A 23,744-nucleotide genomic window follows, 5' to 3' on the forward strand; every position below is an offset into this window, starting at 1 on the left:
TTTGGTGGACTGAAGGGCTGTGTTCCATCCTGTATTCCCTTATGATTATCATTGAATTATGTAAGATTCTTAAGGGTCAGAGAGGGTAAATGTTAAGAGGATGCTTCCTTGTTTGGGAGAATCCAGAACCAAAGGAGCAGATGTCAGAATGAGGGGCAGTTTGTAAAGACGTAGATGAGGAAGTGAATCTTTGGAACTTTACCATAGAATCAGAATCAGATTCATTATCACTGCCATTTCCATGTCATGAAATGTGTTTTGTGGCCGCAGTACCGTGCAAGACATATAAAATTACTACAACTTACAATGATAAGTAAATACATAGTGCAAAATAGGAATGGTGAAATGGTGTTCATGGACCATTCAGAAATCTAATGACATTCCTAATACATTGAGTGTGGCCCTTCCTGATGGTAGTACTGAGAAGAGGGCACGTCCTAGATAGTGAGTGTAGATAATGATGGTTGCCGACTCTTAGAGGCATCGACTTCTGAAGGTGACCTCGATGGTGTTGAGGCTTGTGCCCATGATGGAGATGGGAGAGTCTACAACTCTCTTCAGCTTCTCTCAGTTCTGTGCATTGAAGCCTCCATACCAGGCAGAGATGCAACCCATAAGAATGCTCTCCTGTATAAATTTGCTCAAGATCACCATGGGGCAGAGTTACTGTGTATATTTGAGGTTGTGTAGACTTACACTCAGTGGCCAATTTATTAGATACCCATATGCACCTGCTTGTTAATGCCAATATCTAATCAGCCAATCAGGTGGCAGCAACTCACTACGTAAAAGCATGCCAACATGGTCAAGGGGTGCAGTTGTTCTGACCAAACACCATGATGGGAAAGAAATGTGATCATAGTGACTTTAACCTTGGAATACTTGCTGGTGCCAGATGGGGTGATCTGAGTATCTCAGAAACTGCCAGTCCCCTGGGATTTTCATGCACAGTAGTTTCTGGAGTTTACAGAGAATGCTGCGAGAAACAAACAAAAAAAAACATTCAGTTAGTGTTAGTGCTGTGGGCAAAAACACCTTGTTGATGAGAGAGGTTAGAGGAGAATGGCCAGACTGGTTCAAGCTGACAGGATGTCAGCAGTAACACAAATAAACATGTTTTACAACAGTGGTGTGCAGAAGAGCATCTCTGAACACAACACAATGAACCTTGAAGCAGAAGACCATAAGCATATACTCAGTGTCCTCCTGTACTGAATAAAGGAGCCACTGAGTGCATTTCTAATCAGTAAAGGGTTTAGGAAAAGGGCAGGAAAGTGGGGGGAATAGTGGATCAGCCATGATTGTACAGAGTGATGGAAAAGGTTTGAGGAGCTTAATGCCTTCTGCTACCCCATATCTTGTGGTCTTACAGGACAATTACATAAACGGAGGTAAAAAAGCAAATTAGTTATTGCTTTATTATTGTCACATGTTCTGAGGTACAGTACAATGAAAGCTTGATTTTGTATGCGATTCATGCAAATTGTTCCAATGAGGAAGTACAATGGAAAACAAGAATAGAGTGCAGAATAAAGTTTTACCATTACAGAGTAAGTGTAGTGCAGGCAGACAATTAATATGTAGGGCTATAACAAGGTAGGTTGTGAGGTCGAAAGTCCGTCCTATTGTACTAGGGGGCTGTTCAGTAGTTTTAAAACAGCGGTATAGAAGATGTCCTTGAGCCTGGTAGTATGTGTCGTCAGGCATTTGTACCTTCTGCCCGAAGGGAAATGGGGAGAAAAGAGAATTCCCAGGATGGAAGGGTTCTTTGATTATGTTACCTGCTTTACCAAGTATTGTAGACATGAAGGGGAGCAAGTTTCCATGATATGCTGAGTTATGACCACAGCTCTCTGCATCTTCATGCATCTCAAAGTTCAAAGTACAGTTATTATCAAAGTATATGTATGTCACCATACACCACCGTGAGATTTTTTTTCTTATGGGCATGCACAGTAAATTCAAGAAACACTATAAAATCAATGAAAGACTGAGCCCAATAGGACAGACAAACAACCAATGTGCACAACAAACTGTGCAAATACAAAACAGAAAAATAATAATAAATCAATAAGCAATAAGTATCGAGAATATCAGATGAGGAGTCTTTGAAAGTGACTCCATTGTTTGTGGGAACAATTCAATGACCGTGCAAGTGAAGTTATCTCCTCCGGCTCAAGAGCCTGATGGATGAGCGGTAATAACTCTGTGGTGTAGGTCCTCAGGATTCTGTACGTTCTTGCTGACAGCAACAGCTAGAAGAGAACATGGCCTGGGTGGTGGGTGTCCTTGACAATGGATGCTGCTTTCCTGTGATAGTACTCCATGTAGATGTGCCCACTGGTGAGAAGGGCTTTACCCATGATGGACTGGGCCGTATCTATTACTTTTTGTAGGATTTTCAGTTCAAGGGCATTGATGTTTCCATACCAGGCCATGATGCAGCAGTCAATAAACTCTCCACCACACATCTATAAAAGTCTTTAAAAGTTTTAAATGGCAGGCTGAATCTTCACAAACTTCTAAGGAAGTAGAGGTGATGCCGTGCTTTGTTTGTAATTGCGCTTCTGTGCCAGGCCCAGGACAAATCCTGTGAAATTATAACACTGAGGAATTTAAAGTTGCTGACCCTCTCCACCTCCAATCTCCAATGGGGACTAGCTCATGGACCTCCAGTTTCCTCCTCCTGAAGTCAATAATCAGCTGCTTGGTTTGCTGACATTGAGTGAGAAATTATTATGGCAGCACTCAGCCAGATTTTCATTCTCCCTCCTATATGCTGATTTGTCACCACCTTTGATTTGGCCAATGACAATGAAAATTGCCAGGAAACAAATATGGCATTGGAGTTGTGCTTAGCCACAGAGTCATAAGTATAAAGCGAGTAGGGCACACAGCCTTGTGGTGCACCTGTGCTGATGGAGATCATGGAGGAGATGTCATTACCAATCCAAACTGACTGAGGTCTACAAGTGAGGAAATCAAGGATCCAATTGCAAAAGGAGATATTAAAGCCAAGGTCTTGAAGCTTATTGATTAGTTTTGAGTGGATGATAGTGCCGAATGCCAATCTGTATTTGATAAAAAGCATTCTGATGTATGCATCTTTGCTGTCCAGATGATCCAGGGTTGAGTGAAGACCCAATGAGATGAAATCTGCTGAGGAACATTGTGCCAGTAGGCAAATTGGAGTAGATCCAACTTGCTTCTTAGGCAGGAGTTGATATGTTTCATCACCAACCTCTCAAAGCATTTAATCACAGTGGACGTCAGTGCTACTGGACAATAGTCATTAAGCCAGGTTATCATATTCTACTTAGGCACCGGTATGATTGAAGCCTGCTTGAAGCAGTTGGGTACCTCAGACTACTGTGGCAAGAGGTTAAGGATGCTGGTGAACACTCCAGCCAGTTGATCAGCATGGGTCTTTAGTACTCAGCAGGTACCTCATCTGGGCCAGATGCTTTCCATTGGTTCACTCTTCTGAAGGATGCTCTCACATCAGTATCAGACTGAAAGCACAGTGAGGACTCTGGGAGTTCCTCCAAGTTTTGATGGTCAATGTGAGCATATTGAGCTCATTGAGGAGCGAAGCCTTGTTGTCACCTATATCGCTTGGTTTCACGTTGTGAGAGGTAGTGGCATTCAAACCCTGCCACAGCTGTCCAGGATCCCCCAGTGACTCAAGTTTGGTTCAGAATTGCTACTTCACGTGTGGGATAGTTTACTGGAGGTTGTACCTGGACCTCTTGTATTTTACTTGGTTGCCAGACCTGAATGCCACTGATCTGGTCCTCAGCAGACTGCAGAACTCATGGTTCACCCAGAGCTTCTGGTTGGGGCAGACTCTGAATGATATTGTGGGGGCACATTTGTCCATGATTGTTTTAATAAAATTGGTGACGGCTTGGGCAGAGCAGTTGCCATATGAAGCTGTGATGCTTTTCAGCAATGAAGTTCAATGTGCATTCTCATTCAGCAATATAGAACAGATTTCCACCCCCACCTACAAAATCAAATAACTTTTTAAAAAAAACTCATACCTTTGAAAGTAATGTAAACACGTGATATATTTTTAAGTTGGCAAAAAGGCAATCTATCCACTGTGGCTTCATTCACTCAGATATAATGACCTGATGCTAGCAAAGCTGCTTTCATTGATTTTCTCTCTGAATTTAGTGCTGGGCCTTTTCCTTGCACTGCAGACGTCCTCATGAGGTTATGGTCTGACATTAGATACCCAAATACATGATGGTGTATGTTTGCAATGACAATGTACTTCAGCTTTGGCCCAGACACAAAGCAATGATGTAAGTGCTTTGAAGGTGAAGTTAGGAGGACAAAGAGTTTGTATTTCTCTGACTGCAAGAGACTGAGCATTAAATTGGAGATACTTAAGTGAAAGAAACTTTCTGTCCAGTGTGACTATGGATACTGAGAGGATGGAAGGCTAAAGTTAGTGTGTGAGTGAAGTTCCTTTTACACAGAGAGCTTTAGGTGCCTGGATTGAGCTGTCAGTGGATGGTTGAAGCAGATACGATAGTGACACTTAATATGCACTTAGACAGGCACGTGCACTTGTAGAGAATGGAGAGATATAGATCATGTGTCATCAAATGGGATTGGTTAAATTTAGCACAGTGGTCAGCAGGGATATCATGGGCAGAAGGGCCTGTTCGTGAGCTGTGCTGTTCCAAAAAATAAAGCACCTCTAAGCCTTCCAGAACAGAAATAATTTTGTTTGATAATCGTATATGGGTTGTTTTGTCTCAAACATAGGATGTTGAGAAAGGATCTGTTTAAGGAGTTGAGAATCATAGGAGTAGAGAGTCTGCAGAGGTTCAAGTTCAAAGGCAATTGTCAAAATTGCCAGGTATGGTGGAGAACAGGATATTTGAGGTGTTCTAAAAAGGGGGCAGAATATGTTCCTGAAAAGTGCTTAAAAATAAAAGTAGGGATCTGGTAGGAGGGTGTTGAATGAGAACTAACTGGGTGTTCTTGCGCAGAGGTAGCAGGGCTGGATTCCCTCATTCCAGACCGTAATCTTCCTGTGATTCTGTCCATCATCAGAAATAGAGCCAAGGGAGAAAGATGGAGATATGTTCTCGAGGAAAGCTGCAGAAGGCTGGAAAGACTGAGTAGTCACTTATGTTCAGAAGTTCTTGCCTACATCCTCTTTATGTCCTTTCAAGAGCAAAAAGCATTTGAATTTTGACCGGAGCACCCGGCATAAATTTGCATCATTTGTTCCAGTAAGATTCATAAAAATGCACATTACTAAATTAATAAGAATATCAATTTAATGAAAATTTATGGCTATTGATGCTATTTCATCTTATATTTTTTGTAAAATATGCTGAATTTAAATTGAGTTCTCAAATTCCTCCTGATATAACATTGGATTAGATCTATAAAGGAGATAATGTCGTGTATATTGTGATTTAAGCCTGTAATATAAGAGATTTTTCAGATATATAATGAGTACAAGAGAGGCACAAGTGGACATCAGACTGCTGGAAAATGACACTGGAGAAGTAGAAGTAGGGAAGAAAGAAATGGCGATGAACTAAATAAGTATTTTGTATCACCCTTCATTGTGCAAGACACCAGCAACATGCCAGAAAGTTGAGAGAGTCAGGAGGCAGAAGTGAGTATGGTTGCTTTTGCTAAGGAGAAGGTACTTGGGAAGCTGAAAAGTCTGAATGTAGAAAAGTCATCTGGACCAGACTGACACATCCCAGGTTTCTGAAAGGGGCATCTGAAGAGATGGTAGAGGCACTAGTACTGATCATTTAGGAGCCCATTGTATTACAGGAAAAATATGAGCATAGTTAGGAGAATGGCTGACTGGCAGGAGGGAAAGAGTGGGAATAGCTGCTGGTGACTAGTGGTGTTCCCCGAAGGTTGGTGTTGGGTCCACTACCTTACGTGTTATATGTTAATGATCTGGATGATGGAATTGATGGCTTTGTGGCCAAGTTTGTAGATGATACAGAGATTGATGGAGGAGCGGATAATGTTGAGGAAGCAGGGAGTCTGCAAAAGAACCTGTACAGGATGGGCAAATGGACGATGAATTGGTAGATGGAATATAAAATAGTTTTGTACTTTGATAAAAGGAATAAAGGTGTAGACTATTTTCTAAATGGGGAACAAGTTCAGAAATTGGAGATGCAAAGGAACTTGGAAATCTTAGGGCATAATTCCCTGAAGGTACTGAGAAAGGCAAATGTGATGCTGGCATTCTTTTTAAGAGGACTAGAATATAAAAGCAAGGATCTCAGGCTGAGGCTTTATAAGGCATCGGTCAGGCCACATATAGAGTAACGTAAGCAATTTTGATCCCCCTATCTAAGGATGGATGGGCTGGCATTGTAATCAGGCGAGATGAGGTTTACAAGAATGGTTTCAGGGATGAAAGGGTTACCATTTGAAGAGCATTTGATGGCTCTGGGTCTGTGCACACAGGAGCTTAGAAGGATGAGAGGGGAGATCTCATTGAAGCCTATTGAATATTGAAAGGCCTAGGTAGAGTGGACACGGAGAGGAAGTTTCCAGTTGGAGAACCAGAGGGAATACCTCAGATCAAAAGAGCATCCATTTAGAACCAAAATGATGAGAAATTTATTTAGCCAGAAAGAGGTGATTCTCTGGAATTCATTGCTATAGACGGCTGTGGAGGCCAAGTCATTGGTATATTTAAAGTAGAGTTTAATGGGTTCTTAATTAATAGAGACGTCAAAGGCTACAGGGAGAAGGCAGGAGAATGGGGTTGAAAGGGATAAATAAATCAGCCATGACCGAATGTTGAATCAGAATGCAATGGGCCAAATGACCTAGTTCTCGGATGGTCTTAACCAAAGATGTTCAGCAAAATACAAACAGATCACTCAGTGGTGTACAACATTTATACAACTCTCAGATGTAAATCATGTAAAAGCATTCAGTGTATGTCCTAATCTTTATTTTCTCCTTTTCTCTCCAGACGTTAACTGAACCCGCTGCATTTGCCGATGAAACAAGCTGCCAGTGCAGAGCTCCTCATGAAAGGCTGACTATTGCTCAGGCCCGCTTTGGAACACCAAGTTAGTCTTTGATTTCCTAATGGCTACCATTACAAACATCCACATTTTTCATATTCAGTGTCTGGTACAAGTAGGACTTGAGAAATTAAATCTGTTTTTATTGACCCATTAAGAGCAGAGGGAAACCACTACAGGTAAAGTACATGTCCAGTCTTCATGTCTTTAGTGACATTCTCCAAACAAAACATAGACCTTGACTACCCTGCACCATCCAATCTCTTAATGACCTTCCCATATTGGAGGGAAAAGATAATCTCTGATTCTTTATATTGACCACCAACCATCTCCTTAAACTCTTCTCCTCACCCTTGCCCCCCACCAGAGACAGTGTGAAGATGCCATGCTCTTCTTTGCCATTGAGAGTGCAGACGTGTGTTTTCTTGCAGCAGACCATGAGGCTGAGGCCACATCAATAGTGTGGGGTAATAGTCACCTAGCTGGTTTTCTGCCCTGCAGTTAATGCCGAGTTTTCCCGCACGTGTACCTCTATATTATCCAATTAAGACTCTTAATACCTACCATATGTGCATCTTTATATGAACCATTTAAGACTCAATACCTACAATCAGGGAAGTATTTTAATCAAAGTCTCAACTTAGGATTTCTTTGACTATAAATTACTATAACCATGGTGCATTTTCACTCATGGACAATACCATTAAACTTCAAACCTCCTTTTCATTTCCCAAATAAGTGAACCTGCTGTTTGTTGGTTCATCCTAATTCATCTGATGAGAGCTATAGTTTCTTAAGTAATTAGTAAGACAAAGGAGATGGTGATGGACTTTAGGAAGACTAAGCCTGCACTGCTCTTTGGTGCTATTGATGGTAAGGATATGGATGTGCTGAGGATCTGCAGGTACCTGGGGGTGCACCTGGATTACAGACTTGAGTGGAGCACCAACTCAGAGGCTGTGTACAAGAAGGGCTGGAGTCGACTCCACTTCCTGAGGAGACAGTGGTCCTTCGGAGTATGTAGGCCTCTCCTTCACATTTCTACCAATCTGTTGTCACCAGTACAATCTTCTATGTGATGCTGAGCTGGGGCAGTGGCATCAACATGGGTGATGCCAACAAGCTCAATGAACTGATCAGAAAGTCTGGCTCTGTTATAGGAGTCAAACTGGACACACTGGAGACTGTGGTAGAACTAGGGACCCTACAGAAAATCCTGGCAATTCTGTTCAATGTTCCTCACCCTCTGCATTCCACCTTACCTGAACAGGGGAGCACTTTTAGTAATACACTGAGACAATTGTGCTGCTCCATATGAGGTCATTCTTCCCCTTGGCCATTAGGGTCAATAATGAGTCAACCTGTAGCTGGGGAAGTGATGACTCCCTCCTGTTAGACTGTTTGAGGTAACTTATCTTTTATTCTTTCTTAATTCTCTTCTAATATTTGTATATCTGTGCACTTGCAATGCTACTGTGACACTATAATTTCCTTTGAGATTAATAAAGTATCTCTCGAGACCATTAGCTCTGGCAATAAGCAGATTGTATCCTCGCCTCCCAGGAGCAGAAGTGTCACAGATAAGGCAGAGGTACTTAGTGCATGGATTAGCCTGGGATTATAATATTATAGCTATTACAGAAATTAGTCTGAGGGATCAACAGGACTGGCAGCTCAATGTTCATGGGTATTGATGTTTCCATTGCAATGTTTCAATAGTCATGGGGGAGTTTCAATATGTAGATAGATTGGGAGAATCAGGTTGGTGCTGGCTCCAAGAGACGGAACACACTAGGGAAAAGGCAGTTCTGCATTGGGTGTTGTGTAATGAACCAGATTGATCAGGGAGCTTAAAGTAAAGGAACTGTTAAGGAGCAGTGATAGAATTTGCCTTGCAGTTTAAGAGTGAGAAGCTAAACTCAGGTGAATGAGTATTACAGTAGAGTAAAGGCAATGACAGAGGCATGAGAAGGAGCTGGGCAATGTTGATAGGAAGGGGACACTAACAGGAATATCAAAGGTTGATGTTTCTGGGAGCAATTCGGAAGACAGAAGATAGATACATCCCAGAGATGAAGTAGGATTCTAAAGGGAGGCTTAGGCAAACATGCCTGACAAGGGAATTCAAAGACAGCATAAAACCAAAAGAGAGGGCATACATTACAGCAAAAATTAGTGGGAAGCTTGTAAAAACAACAACTGAAGCGTTCTGTCTGCCACAGTTCTTGATGAATTGTTGGATTACATAGCAGGAGACAGATGTCAAAAAAAAGTGAGCGGGGGCAGTTGGGACATTGTGCATGCCACAGTTCCCAAACAGATTTGAATTGTGTAATGTGAGAGAGATTTCAAAAGAAGCAGTCAGGATGTTCTGCATCCCACAGTTCCCAGGCAGACATTTGAGTGTGTGTAATTAGGCACTTGGCAAGATTCAATAAAAAGAAGTTAGGTTTAAGTGGTGCGGCAATGTGGGGGCCAGTGTTAGAGTGGGGAGTTCAGGCTTTGGCTCATTGAGGCTTCGGCAAGGGGACGCAAAGGCTGTGAGTAGATCTTTCCTTTCTTCCTTCCTCCCCCCTTCCTTCCTTCCCTTTCCTTCCCTCCCTTCCTTCCAAATATTTGCTGCACAGTTATTAATTTTGCAGATGACACTTAAGTTGATAGCATAGTGTTTAGTGAATAAGGTTCTTTGAGGTTACAGTTAGATACAGATCAACTGGGAAAGTGGACAAAGGAATAGTTGATGGAATTTAATTTGACAAGTGCAGAGTGATGTATTTTGGGAAGTTAAACTAGGCTGGAAATATACAGTAAGAGACAGGAACTTGGGGACATATATCGAACAGAGACTTTGATGTACAAGTACATAATTCCTTGAAAGTGGTGATGCAGGTAGATAGGGTGGAGAAGGAGGTGTGTTGTCAACTTGCTGTCATCAGTCTAGGCACTGAGTATAAGAATTGAAATGTCATGTTACAATCGTATAAAATGTTGGTTAAACCTGCACTTAGAGTGTTTTGTGCAAATCTGGTAGGCACACTGTAGGAAGGTTGTGATTAAGCTGGAGAGGATGCAGAAATGATTCACAAGGATGTTGTCTAGATTGAAGGGCTTGAGTTACAAGATTAGATAGGTTAGGTCTGTTTTCCCTTCTGAGCAAAGGAAGCCCAGAGGTGACATGAGAAAGCTATGTAAAATTCTGAGAAGCAAGAATAGAGTCTGTTTCTCATGGTAGGGATATCTAAAGCTAGAGGACATAGGTTTAAGGTGAGAATGAGGAGGTTTCAAAGGAATCGGAGAGGCAAACATTGCACAAAAAGAGTAGTTGGCATCTGAAATAAACTCCTAGAGGAGGTGTTGAAGCCATGTAAGAGGCATCTGGGCAGGTTGTACTGCTCCCCCTCTCTTCACCATTGAAACTTTCACCCATTGTTTTCATTAGAATTGCAATGGGGTAGTACTAAATGGGCTAGCCACACATTCCATTGTATTACTGCCAAGGAGGTGAAGGTGAAAAATTACCTCCTCAAAAACAAACAAAAAATGCCCTTCCTGCGAAATGGATTACATGAAGAGCCAAATGATGAAAAACAGCCGAAGTAAGTGTTGTCGGACCACTTTATCACAATGTCCATTTAAAGCTAATTCTCATCTGGTCTTCATTACAAAGAGCCTTCCAGCTGTAGCAGAATTCAAGAGAATTATTAAACTATATACAATTAAAATAATATCACTGCTGTTGGTGGCTCAGATGTACAGTATATCCATGGAAATCCCAGATTAGTGTTTGGTCAATCTGTGTTGTGGTGAAGAGAGAACAATATTTGAACTTTGTAGCATCAAGCAGATGAAGGACCAAGTTTCTGAAAAACCTGTTGCTCCTCATCTTCATTCCTGATTCCATTTTGAAAAGTGTGGGCGGTAGGTGTGCACAAAATTAGATGTAATTCACTTACCTGAAGATGGGCCTTGATGTTTGTAGTGCTATGCATTATGCTATTAAAATGGATCATCACGTGGATACATCCCTAGCCACTGCCTATCACTTAAGAAAGAGGAAAATGAAGAGGAGGACAGTGAACAGAGCCATTTAATATGTGGAGAGGGTGAGAGATCTAATTACTACAGATTTGTGGTAGATGGGAGTGAGGGTGGATTGGGCAATGTACAGTGGTGCAGTCAGCCATGTGAAAATCTATATCCCTGAGTTCAACAGCAGATGTAAGTCATTCAAATCATTATTGTGCTGCTTTGACTAGAGTCTTGACATTGGTCCCCAGTTATCTGTTCTTGCTGTTGTCATCAGAATTGGCTTCTGTCTCCTACAGATACACAAAATCCTTCAATTATCCAAAGCCAGCTTTGGAAAACCAAATTGCCAGGCTTTCTTTCATGTCCCTTTTCCCTTGGTCCAATACTCCTCACCAAGAAAAAAAACTTACAAGGTTTTGCAACTACCATGCAACTGCAATCTTAAAGAGGTTCAAGTTAAGCATCACATGCTGGTTGGCAAGTAACCTTTTGAGACACTGCTGATGGATATATTCAACAACAGCGTGGTTGGCACTGACTGCGCACATGCTTCAATCAAGATCAGAGGTGGAGCAGAAAAATGCAGGTGCTGCCTGCATAACATTGACACACCAACTTTGTGGCATTTTTAGATCCTTTGAACCTGTAGCATCGGCATTCAATTCCATGCCCCTGTCAGAAAGGAAGTGTCGTCTCTGCCTATTTACAACTTAGCCTCACCAGTCTCTTAGGTGTTGGCAAAGAGAAAGATACCGGGGGTGGGGGGAGTTAAAAAAAAAACAAATAATTTCACCCGAAACATTGCGACATTGTATTTGTAGTTTATAAAGTGCAAGTTGTTTAGTGGCTGGTTGTTGTATATCACTTTCTAATTCTCTGCTACTTTAACCTTTTACAGTCGACAGACCAGTGAGAGTTTATGCAGATGGAATATTCGATCTCTTTCACTCAGGTCATGCTCGAGCTCTCATGCAGGCTAAAAACCTCTTCCCAAATACGTACTTACTTGTGGGAGGTAAGAACTGAGTGGCAATCCACTTGAAACTAATTGAGAAAATCATTTGATGAATGTGCCATCCATAGGTACTCAAGCAGGGGTTTAGAAGCTCAAAACTCACTCCCTCTTGTATGACTATTCTTCATTCTGGGACCTACAGAACCCACATTCACAGACTAGCTTTTGTTGGAAGGCAACACAGTCTGCTCTACAAAGTCTCCTTTGGTTCTTTTTGGCGGTAGCCAAATGGTATAGCTTTTCCTGAATGAAACATTGCTAATTCTGGCACAGTCTCCATCTTTCTTCATCCCTCCGTCATTATGTGCTGACAGTGTTTCAGTGTGAATAGTGCATTAGTTTAAAACTGTTAACAAATGTGCCCGCTTTGCATATTAATCCCCCTACATCTTTGATCTTGTGCTCATGCTGCTCTCCGGACCCAACAGCTCACACACTCATATTTGCCAAGTGTCACTCAGATTTTGGTTTAAAAATACAGCCACTCATAATGATGCTGCACTGAAATATAAGCGTAGCTTTGAATTCTTAAATGGATCTGCAATCTGTGTCATTCCTTCTTTTCGCAAATGTCACTTCTATTATTCGTTCAGTGTTGACAGTTCTGTTCATATCCTCCTACAGATCCATTGCTCAGTTATCAAAATGTTCTTGCAACAAGCAATTTTTTCTTTGATGCAAGTATTAAGGAATACATTATTGTTAATGACAAGATAAAGTACCATCGTGTGTATTAATAGTTTGATGATAAGATAAAGTTATAGATCTTTCATTGCAAGTGATGGTTAAATAACAGCACACACAATCAATCTTATACCCAAAACATCTGACATGAAAGCAAAGCAAGAGTCACATAGCAGCAGACATAAAGACTACTTTCAATGTGACTGGTCTTACACAGACAAGCAAGATTGTAGGGAATGTTCATGAAATCAGATTACTCCTTTGAACAGTCTCGCTGTTTATATTGCGTGGTTTCCCTCTTTGACCCTTCTGTCCATTCCAAGTCTCATTCTTTTATCCACTTCACGTTATTACTTTTAAACCAACTGCTGAAAACTTCATGAAAATTAGCCCCAGTGTTTTGATTTTGTGTTTTCCCTTCCCAAATACAAGCAACGCATCCTCTCACGTTGCTTTGTCCGGAAGTGTAAGCGAAGATAGTAAGTATGAAGTAATACTGTATGGCACTAGCATAGTGAGGTTGTTGCCATTAAATTGGAAGGCAATTATTATGTGGAATTTTTAATGTATTTATACTTTGAAACATTTTTCTTGCAGTTATATTGGCATTAAACTGGAATGGTGAGAATTATTAAACAATGTGGCAAAAGCAATTGTGACATCTCCAAGGGATTCAAAAGAATTGCTTGTGTGTGTTTGGTTTCAGTATGCAGTGATGATTTAACACATCAGTACAAAGGTTTCACTGTCATGAATGAGATTGAGCGGTATGATGCCCTGAGACACTGCCGCTATGTTGATGAGGTTATCAGGGATGCTCCATGGACACTGTCCCAAGAGTTTCTGGAAAAACACAAGGTACGTCTCTGTATTGTCCTTTCTGTTCCTGCAAGTGCCAGTGTACTTTGAGCAGACTTTGGCTTTCATAAACTTTCTTTTTGGCCTTGATTCTTCATTGGGATCTCCTCTTAGGTAAGGCTTGTCTTGTACAGAAGAGAAGGTTTACACTTGAACTTGAGGAGAGTCAATGTCCTTGTGGACATATTTGTTAGAGCTGTTGGGAAGGTTTTAAACTAACATTGCAGAGGGATAGTAACTCGAGTGACAGGTCAGATGATGGAGTAGTTGGTGTAAAGGTAAATGCAATGTGTAGTGAGACTATCGGGAAGGAAAGGCAGTAACTAGGGCATAATTGCAGTCAGTGAAATTTGTTGAAATCTGTCTACTTTAATGCGAGAAATATTAGAAACAAGGGTGATGAACTTACAACATGGATCAATACATGGAACTATGAGATTGTAGCCATCACAGAGTCTTGGCAGTCACAAGGGCACTATTGTCTGCTGTATGATCTAGGGTTTAGACTTTTCAAAAGGGACAGGGAGAGAGGTGGGGGTAGGTATTGCTAACCAGCATAGTATTACAGCTGCAGAAAGGGGAGATGTTCTGGAGGGATCATCAACTGGGTCAGTGTTGGTGAAGTCAGAAACAGGAAGAAGTAATCACTCTGTAGGGAGTATTCTATTGGCATGCCAATAACAACAGAGACACCACTGAGCAGATCAGTAGAGAGATTCTGAAAAGATGTAAAAATAACAAGGTTGTTGTCATGGTGACTTCATCTTCCCTAATGTTGAATGGAACCTCCTTCCTGTAAAATGTCTAGATGAGGTTTTGTTAAGTGTGTTCAGGATCTTCACAAGATATCCGGACCGGCCAACTAGAAGAGAGGCTATACTGAATCTAGTATTAGGCAATGAACCTAGTAAGTTGACAGATCTCTTGGTGTTGAGCATTTGAAGACAGTGACCACAACCCACCCCCCCCCCCACCTTTGGCATAGTCTAAGAGAGGAATAGGAACAGACAGCATTGTAAAGTATTTACAGTACTTAGTTAGGAGAGGGTGAATTATGATGCTATTAGGCAGGAACTTGGGAATGTAAACTGGGAACAGATGTTCTCAGGGAAATGAACTATGGAAATGTGGAAGTGTTTTAGGGAGCAGTTGCAGGGCTTCTGCATAGGTTTGTCTCCTTTAGACAGGGAAATGATGGTAGGAAGAAGGAACCATGGTTGACAACAGAAGTGGAAAATCTGATCAAGGGGAAAAAGGACACAAACTTAAGGTTTAGGAAGCAGGTATGAGACAGTGCTCTTAAAAGTAGTAAAGTAGTTAGGAAAGAGTTTAGGAATAGACTTAAGAGAGCTAGAAGAGGCATGAGAAGGCATTAGTGAGTAGGACTGTGGAAAACACAAAAGTATTCTACACGTACGTGAAGAACAGAGAAGGATAAAGAGAGTAAGAATAGGATCGATCAGGGACAGTGAAAGAAAAGTGCATGGAGTCGGAGGAGGTAGGAATCCTTTGTTTCAGTATTCACCAGTGAGGGAGAACTTAACAAATGTCAAGTCAGTGTAGAACAGGCTAACATGCCAAGGTTAAGAAAGAAGATGTACTGGAACTTTTGAAAAACATTAGGATGGACGAGTCCCCAGGGCCAGATGAGATATACCCAGTGTACCACAGGAAGTGAGAGAAGATATTACTGTGCTTTTTGCCGATGATCTTTGTATCCCCACTAGCCATAAGAGCAATACCAGATAAATGGAGGGTGCCAAGTGTTATTCCTTTTTTAAAAAAAAGATAATAGGGATAATCCTGGGAATTATATCAGTAGTAGGAAAGCTATTGGAGGAGATTCTTAGAGGCAGGATTTATAAGCATTTGGAGAAACATAGTCTGATTAGGGATAGTCAGCATGGCTTTGTGAGGGCGGGTAGTGCTTCACAAGCCTGATTGGCTTCTTCAAGGAAGTGACAAAACAACTTGATGAAGGTAGAGCACTAGATGTGGTGTATATGGATTTTAGTCATGTATTCAACAATGTTCTCCATGGTAGGCTCATTTAGAAAGCGAGGAGGCAGTGGATCCAGGGAAGCTTGGCTGCGTGGATGAGGAATTGACTTAAGGTAGTAGATGGAGTATATTCTGTTTGGAGGTCTGTGACTAGTGGACCCCTGCTCTTTGTGATATTTGTAAATTACTTAGATGAGGAAATGGAAGAGTGGGTTAGAAAGTTTGCAGATTATGCAAGGTTTGATGATGTTATGGATAGTATAGAATGTTGTTATAGGTTACAATAGACCTTTGATAGGATGTAAATCTGGTCTGATAAGTGGCAGATGGAGTTTAATCTAGTGAAGTGTGAAGTGATTCACTTTGGAAGGTCAAACTTGGAGGCGGAATGCAAGGTTAATGGCAAGATTATTTGCAGTGGCACACAAGTTGATAAGCTAGTTAAGAAGATGTATGTTGTGTTTGTTTTCATTAGTTGGGGGACTGAGTTAAGAGCTGCAAGATAATGTTGCAGCTCTATAAAACTAGTTAGACCCCATTTGTAGTATTTGTTAAGAATAGTTATAACTCAATTTTGCCCATTAAAACAGTTGGACTCATCCACAGGAGTGCGGATACACCAAAGTTCATTGGCAGGGAAGTATCCAATCATCTCCACCTGTTGCTGAACAAACTCACCCTCTGCACATAGTTTACCTTGTGGTTCAGATTCATTTATGTTGCAGTTTCCTTTTCCAACTGCATAATTTTTACAAGCTGATCATTCATCTTTTTCCTCTTCTGGCATTCAGTCTCATTTTCTCACACAGACTAGATTCAAAGTCCTAACACATCATTCACTCCGTGGTCACCATTCTCCTCAAGGCTTCTAGAATATCCCCATGTCCATACCTTAAAGAACTAACTGTCCAAGGTGAGCACACATACACAGATGTAGATTATATCAATTTAATAATGTTATAAACAACTTTAAGAATGAAATATGGCCTTAAGGTAGTAATATTTGGAAGTTCTTCTAAGTCAGAAGGTTTAAACCAGTCCAGAGCCTAAGCATAAAACCCAAGGCTTACTTTTAGCATGGTATACTGACAGAGGTGAGATCTTTTACAGCAACATTAAATCAAAGCCTTGACTGTCCTCTCAGGTAGAGACAAAGAATTTCATTGCAGAAGTTTTGAAGAGTGCAGAGGAGCTATTGCTGGCATCCTGGCCCATAGTTCACCCTTGACCAACATCTCAAAAACATCAAAGATACTTTGAAAGCATTAAAGATTTAAAGACTATCTTTATTTATCACATGTACATGAAAACATTGAAGCACACAGTGAAATATGTCATTTGTGTCAAATTAAATCAGCGAGGTTTGTGCTGGGCAGCCCACAAGTGTCGCCCCACTTCTAATGCCAACATAGCATGCCCAGAACTCACTAATCCGTACGTCTGTGGGAGGAAGCTGGAGCACCCAGAGCAAACCCACACAGGCACAGGGAGAACATACAATATCTCCACAGGCAGTGGTGGGAATCGAACCCCAATCTTACAGCTGGCACTGTGAAGCGATAAGCTAGCTGCTACCACTCCTCTTTGTGCAGACGGATGATGGACAACACCTCAGCAACTACACTATATAAAGCACACTCAAGGGCAATTTAAAGGCATAAGAAGTGTTTAAAAACGCCTTTCCTATCTATGCAAAATCTCATCTGCCCTTCACAAGATACAAGTTTTTTCCATGCCAGGTGTCATTTTGCTGCTGCACATCCTCCAATATTTCATGTCAAATTCTGTTTTTTTTTCCCCCAGTCAAAATTCATCTTTAATGTTGATTTGTGGGTTGCTTCCCAAAATAAATGTCTAATTCTTGGGAGCAATCCAATAGATGTTAATTTGTTCACTCATAGTACCCATCAAGCGTATTGCAAACCTAATAAAATTTTATCAACTCAAATCTCTGGATGTCTCTGTTGAAAAGAAAGTGCCATAAATGACCCAGCATAAGAAAATCCAGAGTTGTTTTTTTGTAATTAGTCCTGAAGGTTCCTGCCAGCTCAGCCACTCAACCCTATTACTAATGGCACTTACTTATTTCATTTACACTTGAAGTTCAAACTAGGCTTCTAAAAACTCATTTTGCTTAATTATTTTGGGAAAACACTACTTTTGTGACCCTTTTTAATTAATTAACTACTCGCTTTTAATGAATCCCATTAAAGCTCTGTTTCAGCTTGTGGCCCAGTCTCAGCTATTACTGCCCCTCCACTCCCTATTCATTTTGTCATCTTCCTCTATTATTTCTTGTCCCTTCATGTATTGATTACTGCTCATCTAGTCCTTTCATCTCTCCATCCTTCCAAGGGCAAGTGTTTGATTCAGGACCATCTGATGGGTTGTATCTAGCACTGACTTTCAGACTGATCCTTTATGCTAAGGGAGGAAAGTAGTGAAGATGACAGAAATCCGAAATAAAAGCAGAAAATGTTGGAAAGGCTCAACACTTCTGACTGCATCTATGTGAGGAACATCTTCATCATTTAGTCAGAAGGCATGCAATAGAATCTTCTGCACAATAGAGGAATTCTTCCAGTATCCAGTTCATCAACTGAATATAGGAAAGGGATGCATAAAGGGTAATGCTGCACAAGTCATTGGGATTTCAATATTCAGGTAGATGGGGAAAATCAGTTTGGTTAAGAGAGGGAATTTGTAGGATGCTTATGAGATGGATTTTTAGAGCAGCTTGTGGTTGAGTCCGTTAGGGGAATAACATTTCTGGTTTGGATGTTATGTAATGACCCAGATTTGATTAGGAAGCTTAAAGGTAAAGGAACCCTTGGGAGGGAGTGACCATAACATGATCGAACTCATGCTGCAGTTTGAGAAGGAGAAGCTAAAATTGGATGTATCAGTATCTCGGTGGAGTAGAAAGAATCACAGAGGGATTAGCCAAAGTTGATTGGAAGGGGATACTAGCAGAGATGATGGTGCAACAGCAATGGCTGGAGCTTCTGGGGCCAGTCTGGATGGAAGGCACAGGATAGAAGCATACCGAAGATGAAGTATCTAAAGGGAGAGTGATGCAACCGAGCTGAAAGGGAAGTCAAAGACAGCATAAAAGGAAAAGGGAGGGCATAAACATAGCAAAAATTAGTGGGAAGTTAGAGAATTGGGAAGCTTTTAAAAACAAACTCAAGGCAACTAAAAAAGCCATTAAGAGCAAAAAGATGAATTATAAGGGTAAGCTAGCTGATAATCTAAAAGAGGATACCGAAAGAGTTTTTACAGCTATATAAAGAGTAAAGGAGAGGCAAGAGTGGATGTTGGACCACTGGAAAATGATACTGGAGAGATAGTAATGGGGAAACAAAATGATTGTAGACAAAATGAATAAGTGTTTTGTGTCAGTCTTCGCTGTGGAAGACACTAGCAAGATGCCAGAAATTTGAGAGTGTCAGGTAGCAGAAGTGAGTGTAGTTGCTATTACTAAGGAGAAGGTGTTTGGGAAGCTGAAAAATCTGAAGGTAGATAGGTCACCTGGACCAGAGAGACTACACCCAGGATTCTGAAAGAGGTAGCTGAAGAGATTGTGGGGCATTAAAAATGACCTTTCAAGAATCACTAAATTTTGGAATGGTTCCTGGAGGACTGGGAAATAGCAAATGGTACTCCACTCTTTAAGAAGGGAGGGAGGCAGAAGAAAGGAAATTATAGGCCAGTTAGTCTGACATCAGTGGTTGGGAAGATTTTGGAGTCCATTATTAAGGATGAGGTTTCAGGATACTTGGAGGAACATGATCAGCCTAGGTCATGGTCAGCCTATATTTCCTGACAAATTTGTTGGAATTCATTGAGGAAATGACAGGCAGGATAGACAAAAGAGAATCAGTGGATTTGTTTATGCAGATTTTTAGAAGGCCTTGACAAGGTGCGACATATGAGACTGCCCATGGTATTTTGGAAAGGTGCGAGCATGGATAGAAGATTGGCTGACTGGCAGGAGGAAAAGACTGGGAATTAAGGAGTCTGTTCTGATTGGCTTCTGGTGACTAGTGGTGTTTCACAGAGTATTGGGACCACTTCTTTTCACGTTATATGTCAATGATTTGCATGATGAAATTGATGGCTTTCTGGCCAAGTTTGCAGACAATATGAAGATAGGTGGAGGGGCAGGCAGCATTGAGGAAGCAGGGTGTCTGCAGAAGGAGTTTGACAGATTGGGAGAATGGGCAAAGTGGCAGATGGAATATCGTGTAGGGAGTGCATGATTGTGATCACTTTGCTGGAATGAGTAAAGGCGTGGACTATTTTCTAAATCGAGAGAAAATTCAAAAGTCAGAGGTGCAAAGAGACTTGGGTGTCCTCATGAAGGACTCCCTACTTGTGGACTGAGTCGGTGGTGAGGAAGGCATATGCAATGTTAGCATTCATTTTGAGAGGAATATAATACAAAAGCAAGGATATTATGCTGAGGCTTTGTAAGGCATTAGTCAGACTACACTTGGATTATTGTGAGCAGTTTTGAGCCCCTTATTTAAGAAAAGATGAGCTGGCATTGGAGGGGGTCCAGAGAAGGTTTGCGAGAATTATTCTGGGAATGAAAGGGTTAACGTGTGAGGAGCATTTGATAGTTCTGTGTATGTATTAGCTGGTGTTTAGAAGAACTGAGGGGCAGGTTCTCATTGCAACCTATTGTATATTGAAAGGTCTGGAGTGGATGTGGAGGGGATGGTTTCTATATTGAGGGTGTTTAGGACCAGAGAGCACAGCCTCAGAATAGAGGGATGTCCGTTTAGAACAAAGATGAGGAAAAAATCCTTTTGCCGGAGGGTGGTGAATCGGTGGAATTCATTGGCACAGGTGGGTGTGCAGGCCAATACGTAGGGTGTATTTAAGCTGAAGTTGACAGGTTTTTGATTAATCGGCATCAGAGGTTATGGAGAGAAGGCAGGAGATTCGGGTTGAGATAGTAATAAATCAGCCATGATGGACTTGATGGGCCAAATAGCCTAATTCTGCTCCTATGTCTTATGGTCTTAACTGATCATTATATTTGGAAATGATCATCATCACCATAAATGAAGGTTGACTTCTTGCTTTGAGGTTCACTTTGTGCATTTACTAGCAGAATAACTTGACACAGGCAAAGGGTAGATTTTAAAAGAAATGTCTTTTTATTAATTGTAAATGTTCCCCAACCTTATTCCCTACAAACCGTTATCATTCACTACCTTCTCTACCATACTTTCTTCTCAGTGCTTTAGCTTATCTCAAGTCCTCAGTGTTTCCTTCCCACAATTACTGATTTTTCCTCCAAACACTCATTACTCTCATCCATTTTATCAGAAGTCTAAATAATTTGCCTGCCTTCCAGAAGGCAGCATGTTTCCTGCTCATTAGTGCTAAACAGACTCCCTCATTTAGTCGTCATCAACACATCATCTCATTTTCTTCCTTCTGTGGGATCCAATAATGCATATTTTTATATGCTGGACATGATTGTCGGGTACTCTTAGCAACCTGTTCAGTTGACACCATTGTCTTTTATCTATGTTACAAATATGGAATTTCCTGAGAGAAATCAAAAACTGTGAAGGAAATCTGAAATAAGATCTGCAGATAGTGGAAACATCAAGCAGGTTAAACAGTATCTGTGAAAATGTTAAATGTGTCAGATTCTGATAAAGGATCCTAGACCTGAAATATCAGCTCTTCCTTTTTCCAACAATGCTGCCTGACTTGTTTGAGTGTTCCTAGAATGTTCTGTTTTTAAGGAATTAAGGACCATCCTTGATCCTTGATCAGTGGAAAGAGTGGTGGAGGGGAAAATGATGGAATCAATGTAAAATCAATGTTGTCTACAAAAAATACTTATGTCTGTGAAAGTAGCTTGAGGACAGAGCTTTGAGGGTTTGTCAAATGGATCAAAGAAGAGGCAGAAATTCTATTAATGTTGTAAATGTTCCTTTTCTGTGTACACCCACACACGCTGAAATGAGGTATATGGTATTAATCAACAGAGTCATTCATCAAAAAATTCACTGTTTTCAAAGCCCAGCCAATGGCCAGCATTTTCTCAGGAATATTCAGCACTTTCTCATATCAATGCATATTGAGCACTTTCCCCTCAGTCCAGCTCCCAATGACGGAAACTCAATCGCATTGCAATGTAAAGATTCCAAGGTTTGCACAGGATTATTGTGAGATCATGCAGTATGTTAGTTTAAAGTCCCTTTCATTAATCAGTAGAAATTGAGCTGAAGGGTCTGATGTATTCCATCGCTGTACAAGACTAAGAGGTGACGTGGTGATAGTATATAAGATTATGACAGGTAGAGAGAAAGGGTAGCCAGAATCTAATTTTCCATGCTAGGACTGTCCAAAAATAGAGGGCATAGGAATAAGGTCAGAGAGAAGAGGTTTAGAGGGGATCTAAGAGGTAAATGCTTCCAAACAAAAGGTAGTTGACATCTGGAATCAGCTTTGAGAGGTGGTGGTGGAAGCAAAAATAGTAACAACATTTAAGAGGAAAAGAACAGAGAATTGAACAAGCAAGAGGGAAATGGAATTAATGCAAGCAAGTGGGATTTGAAGAGATAGGCATGATGTTTGGCAGAGATACAATATGCCAAAGGGCCCATTTCCATGCCATGGCTCTTGAGGATGTCCTTAGTACAGGCCACTTCAGCTGAACAGGGAAAATAGTCACCTGCTTTGTCAGGCAGGAAAAACACAAAAACCAGTCCTATGGCTCAGGGTACATAGGAATCTTAAGAATTTGTATAACTGATCTGAAATTATTAATATACCAACTTGTAACTTAACTCTCTTTTAGATTGATTTTGTGGCACATGATGATATTCCATATTCCTCTGCTGGATCGGATGATGTCTATAAACACATTAAGGAAGCTGGTAGGTTGATGACAAAACTTACTATATAATAATGGCTGAAATCAAATATACTTAAATATACATTGGGAATACTTATTTGGGTATTTGCCTTGCTGCATTTGTTCATCGTAAACGGTACAATGCCAGCTTGTATTTATATACATCTTCAACACAGATAGATGGTATAAAATATTTTACAGAAGTTAGGGTAGGAAGGGAATGAAGATGGAAACCAAGTTTAGGAGATTGAGGTGGAGGGGGTTAGAGAATTCCAATGAAAATATGGCCCTCATGTAGAAAAGGCTCAAGTCAAATGTATAAAGAGTTGTAATTTTTACAGACATTGGGGATTATCAATACTGGTGAAGTCAAGGAAAGTTTTAACCTAAGAATGGAATGTACAAGGCATTGATGAATTGGAAACAGATGCAACTCAACAAAGACAGAAAATATGATAAAGCAGCTTAGTAAGATTCAGGCACCGGAATTTTATTTATGAAGCTCTGTAGGACTCATGTAAGTCATGTTATTTGGAAGTCAGGAAACCAACTGTTCTAGAACAGAAAGAGGCTTGAGAAATAATTCTAGAACAGAAAAATAAAAGCTTGAGGAATAGTTCCAGAACAAAAAAGTTTGGAGAATTGTTCTGGAACAGATAGGATCAGATGGGGTTCTGGAACAGAAAAGACTCAATGAGTGGTTCTAGAACATGAAGATTCAGGCCCGCCGAATGGTTCCAGAACAGAGAGGGGTTTGAGGAGTGAGTCTAGAACAGAAAAAAATAATGTTTTGAGGATTTGTTCTAAAACATAAAAGGGAAAAATAAAGGTTTGAATGACTGGTTCTAGAACAGAAAAAGGCCTGAGTGTAAGTATAGTGAATAGAGGCAGGGAAGAGAATGCTCTAACGGGATGACTCTGATGGGGGGAAAATAAGGGGTCAGAAGCTCCACTCACCAGATGCTGTGGCCTAGGTGAAGAGTTCAAACCGGAGAAAAGTGGTTGGTCTAGTGCTATATATGTAGACATGGAAACTGACCCCATAACTACAGGAACTGTCAATAAAATTGAGTACATACGAGGGGTGTTGGGGGAAGCAAAAATTATATATTAGAGCAAATAAAAAGCTGGGTGTGAACCATGGAGGAGGAATGTTGCAGAAAGTTGTTTGCCTGATTTTACTGAAAACAAAGGTGATCAAGGAGCATGAAGATATTCATATTCATAGAGG

The 23,744-nt window shown here is 40.8% G+C and overlaps 1 protein-coding gene across 3 annotated transcripts in view; it reads left to right on the forward strand.

Annotated features, from left to right (window-relative positions):
- pcyt1ba (phosphate cytidylyltransferase 1B, choline a) overlaps nucleotides 1-23,744 on the forward strand; it is a 99,300-nt gene that overhangs the window by 57,273 nt on the left and 18,283 nt on the right. For all 3 annotated transcript variants that reach the window (XM_059968181.1, XM_059968179.1, XM_059968180.1), the window contains exons 2-5: nucleotides 6,986-7,085; nucleotides 11,968-12,084; nucleotides 13,475-13,626; nucleotides 22,457-22,535. In XM_059968181.1, coding sequence (XP_059824164.1) covers nucleotides 6,986-7,085; nucleotides 11,968-12,084; nucleotides 13,475-13,626; nucleotides 22,457-22,535 — 448 coding nt within the window. The remainder of the gene's footprint in view (nucleotides 1-6,985; nucleotides 7,086-11,967; nucleotides 12,085-13,474; nucleotides 13,627-22,456; nucleotides 22,536-23,744) is intronic.

This window comes from Hypanus sabinus, chromosome 4 (assembly GCF_030144855.1).
Source record: "Hypanus sabinus isolate sHypSab1 chromosome 4, sHypSab1.hap1, whole genome shotgun sequence".
In the NCBI taxonomy this organism is placed as follows: Eukaryota; Metazoa; Chordata; class Chondrichthyes; order Myliobatiformes; family Dasyatidae; genus Hypanus; species Hypanus sabinus.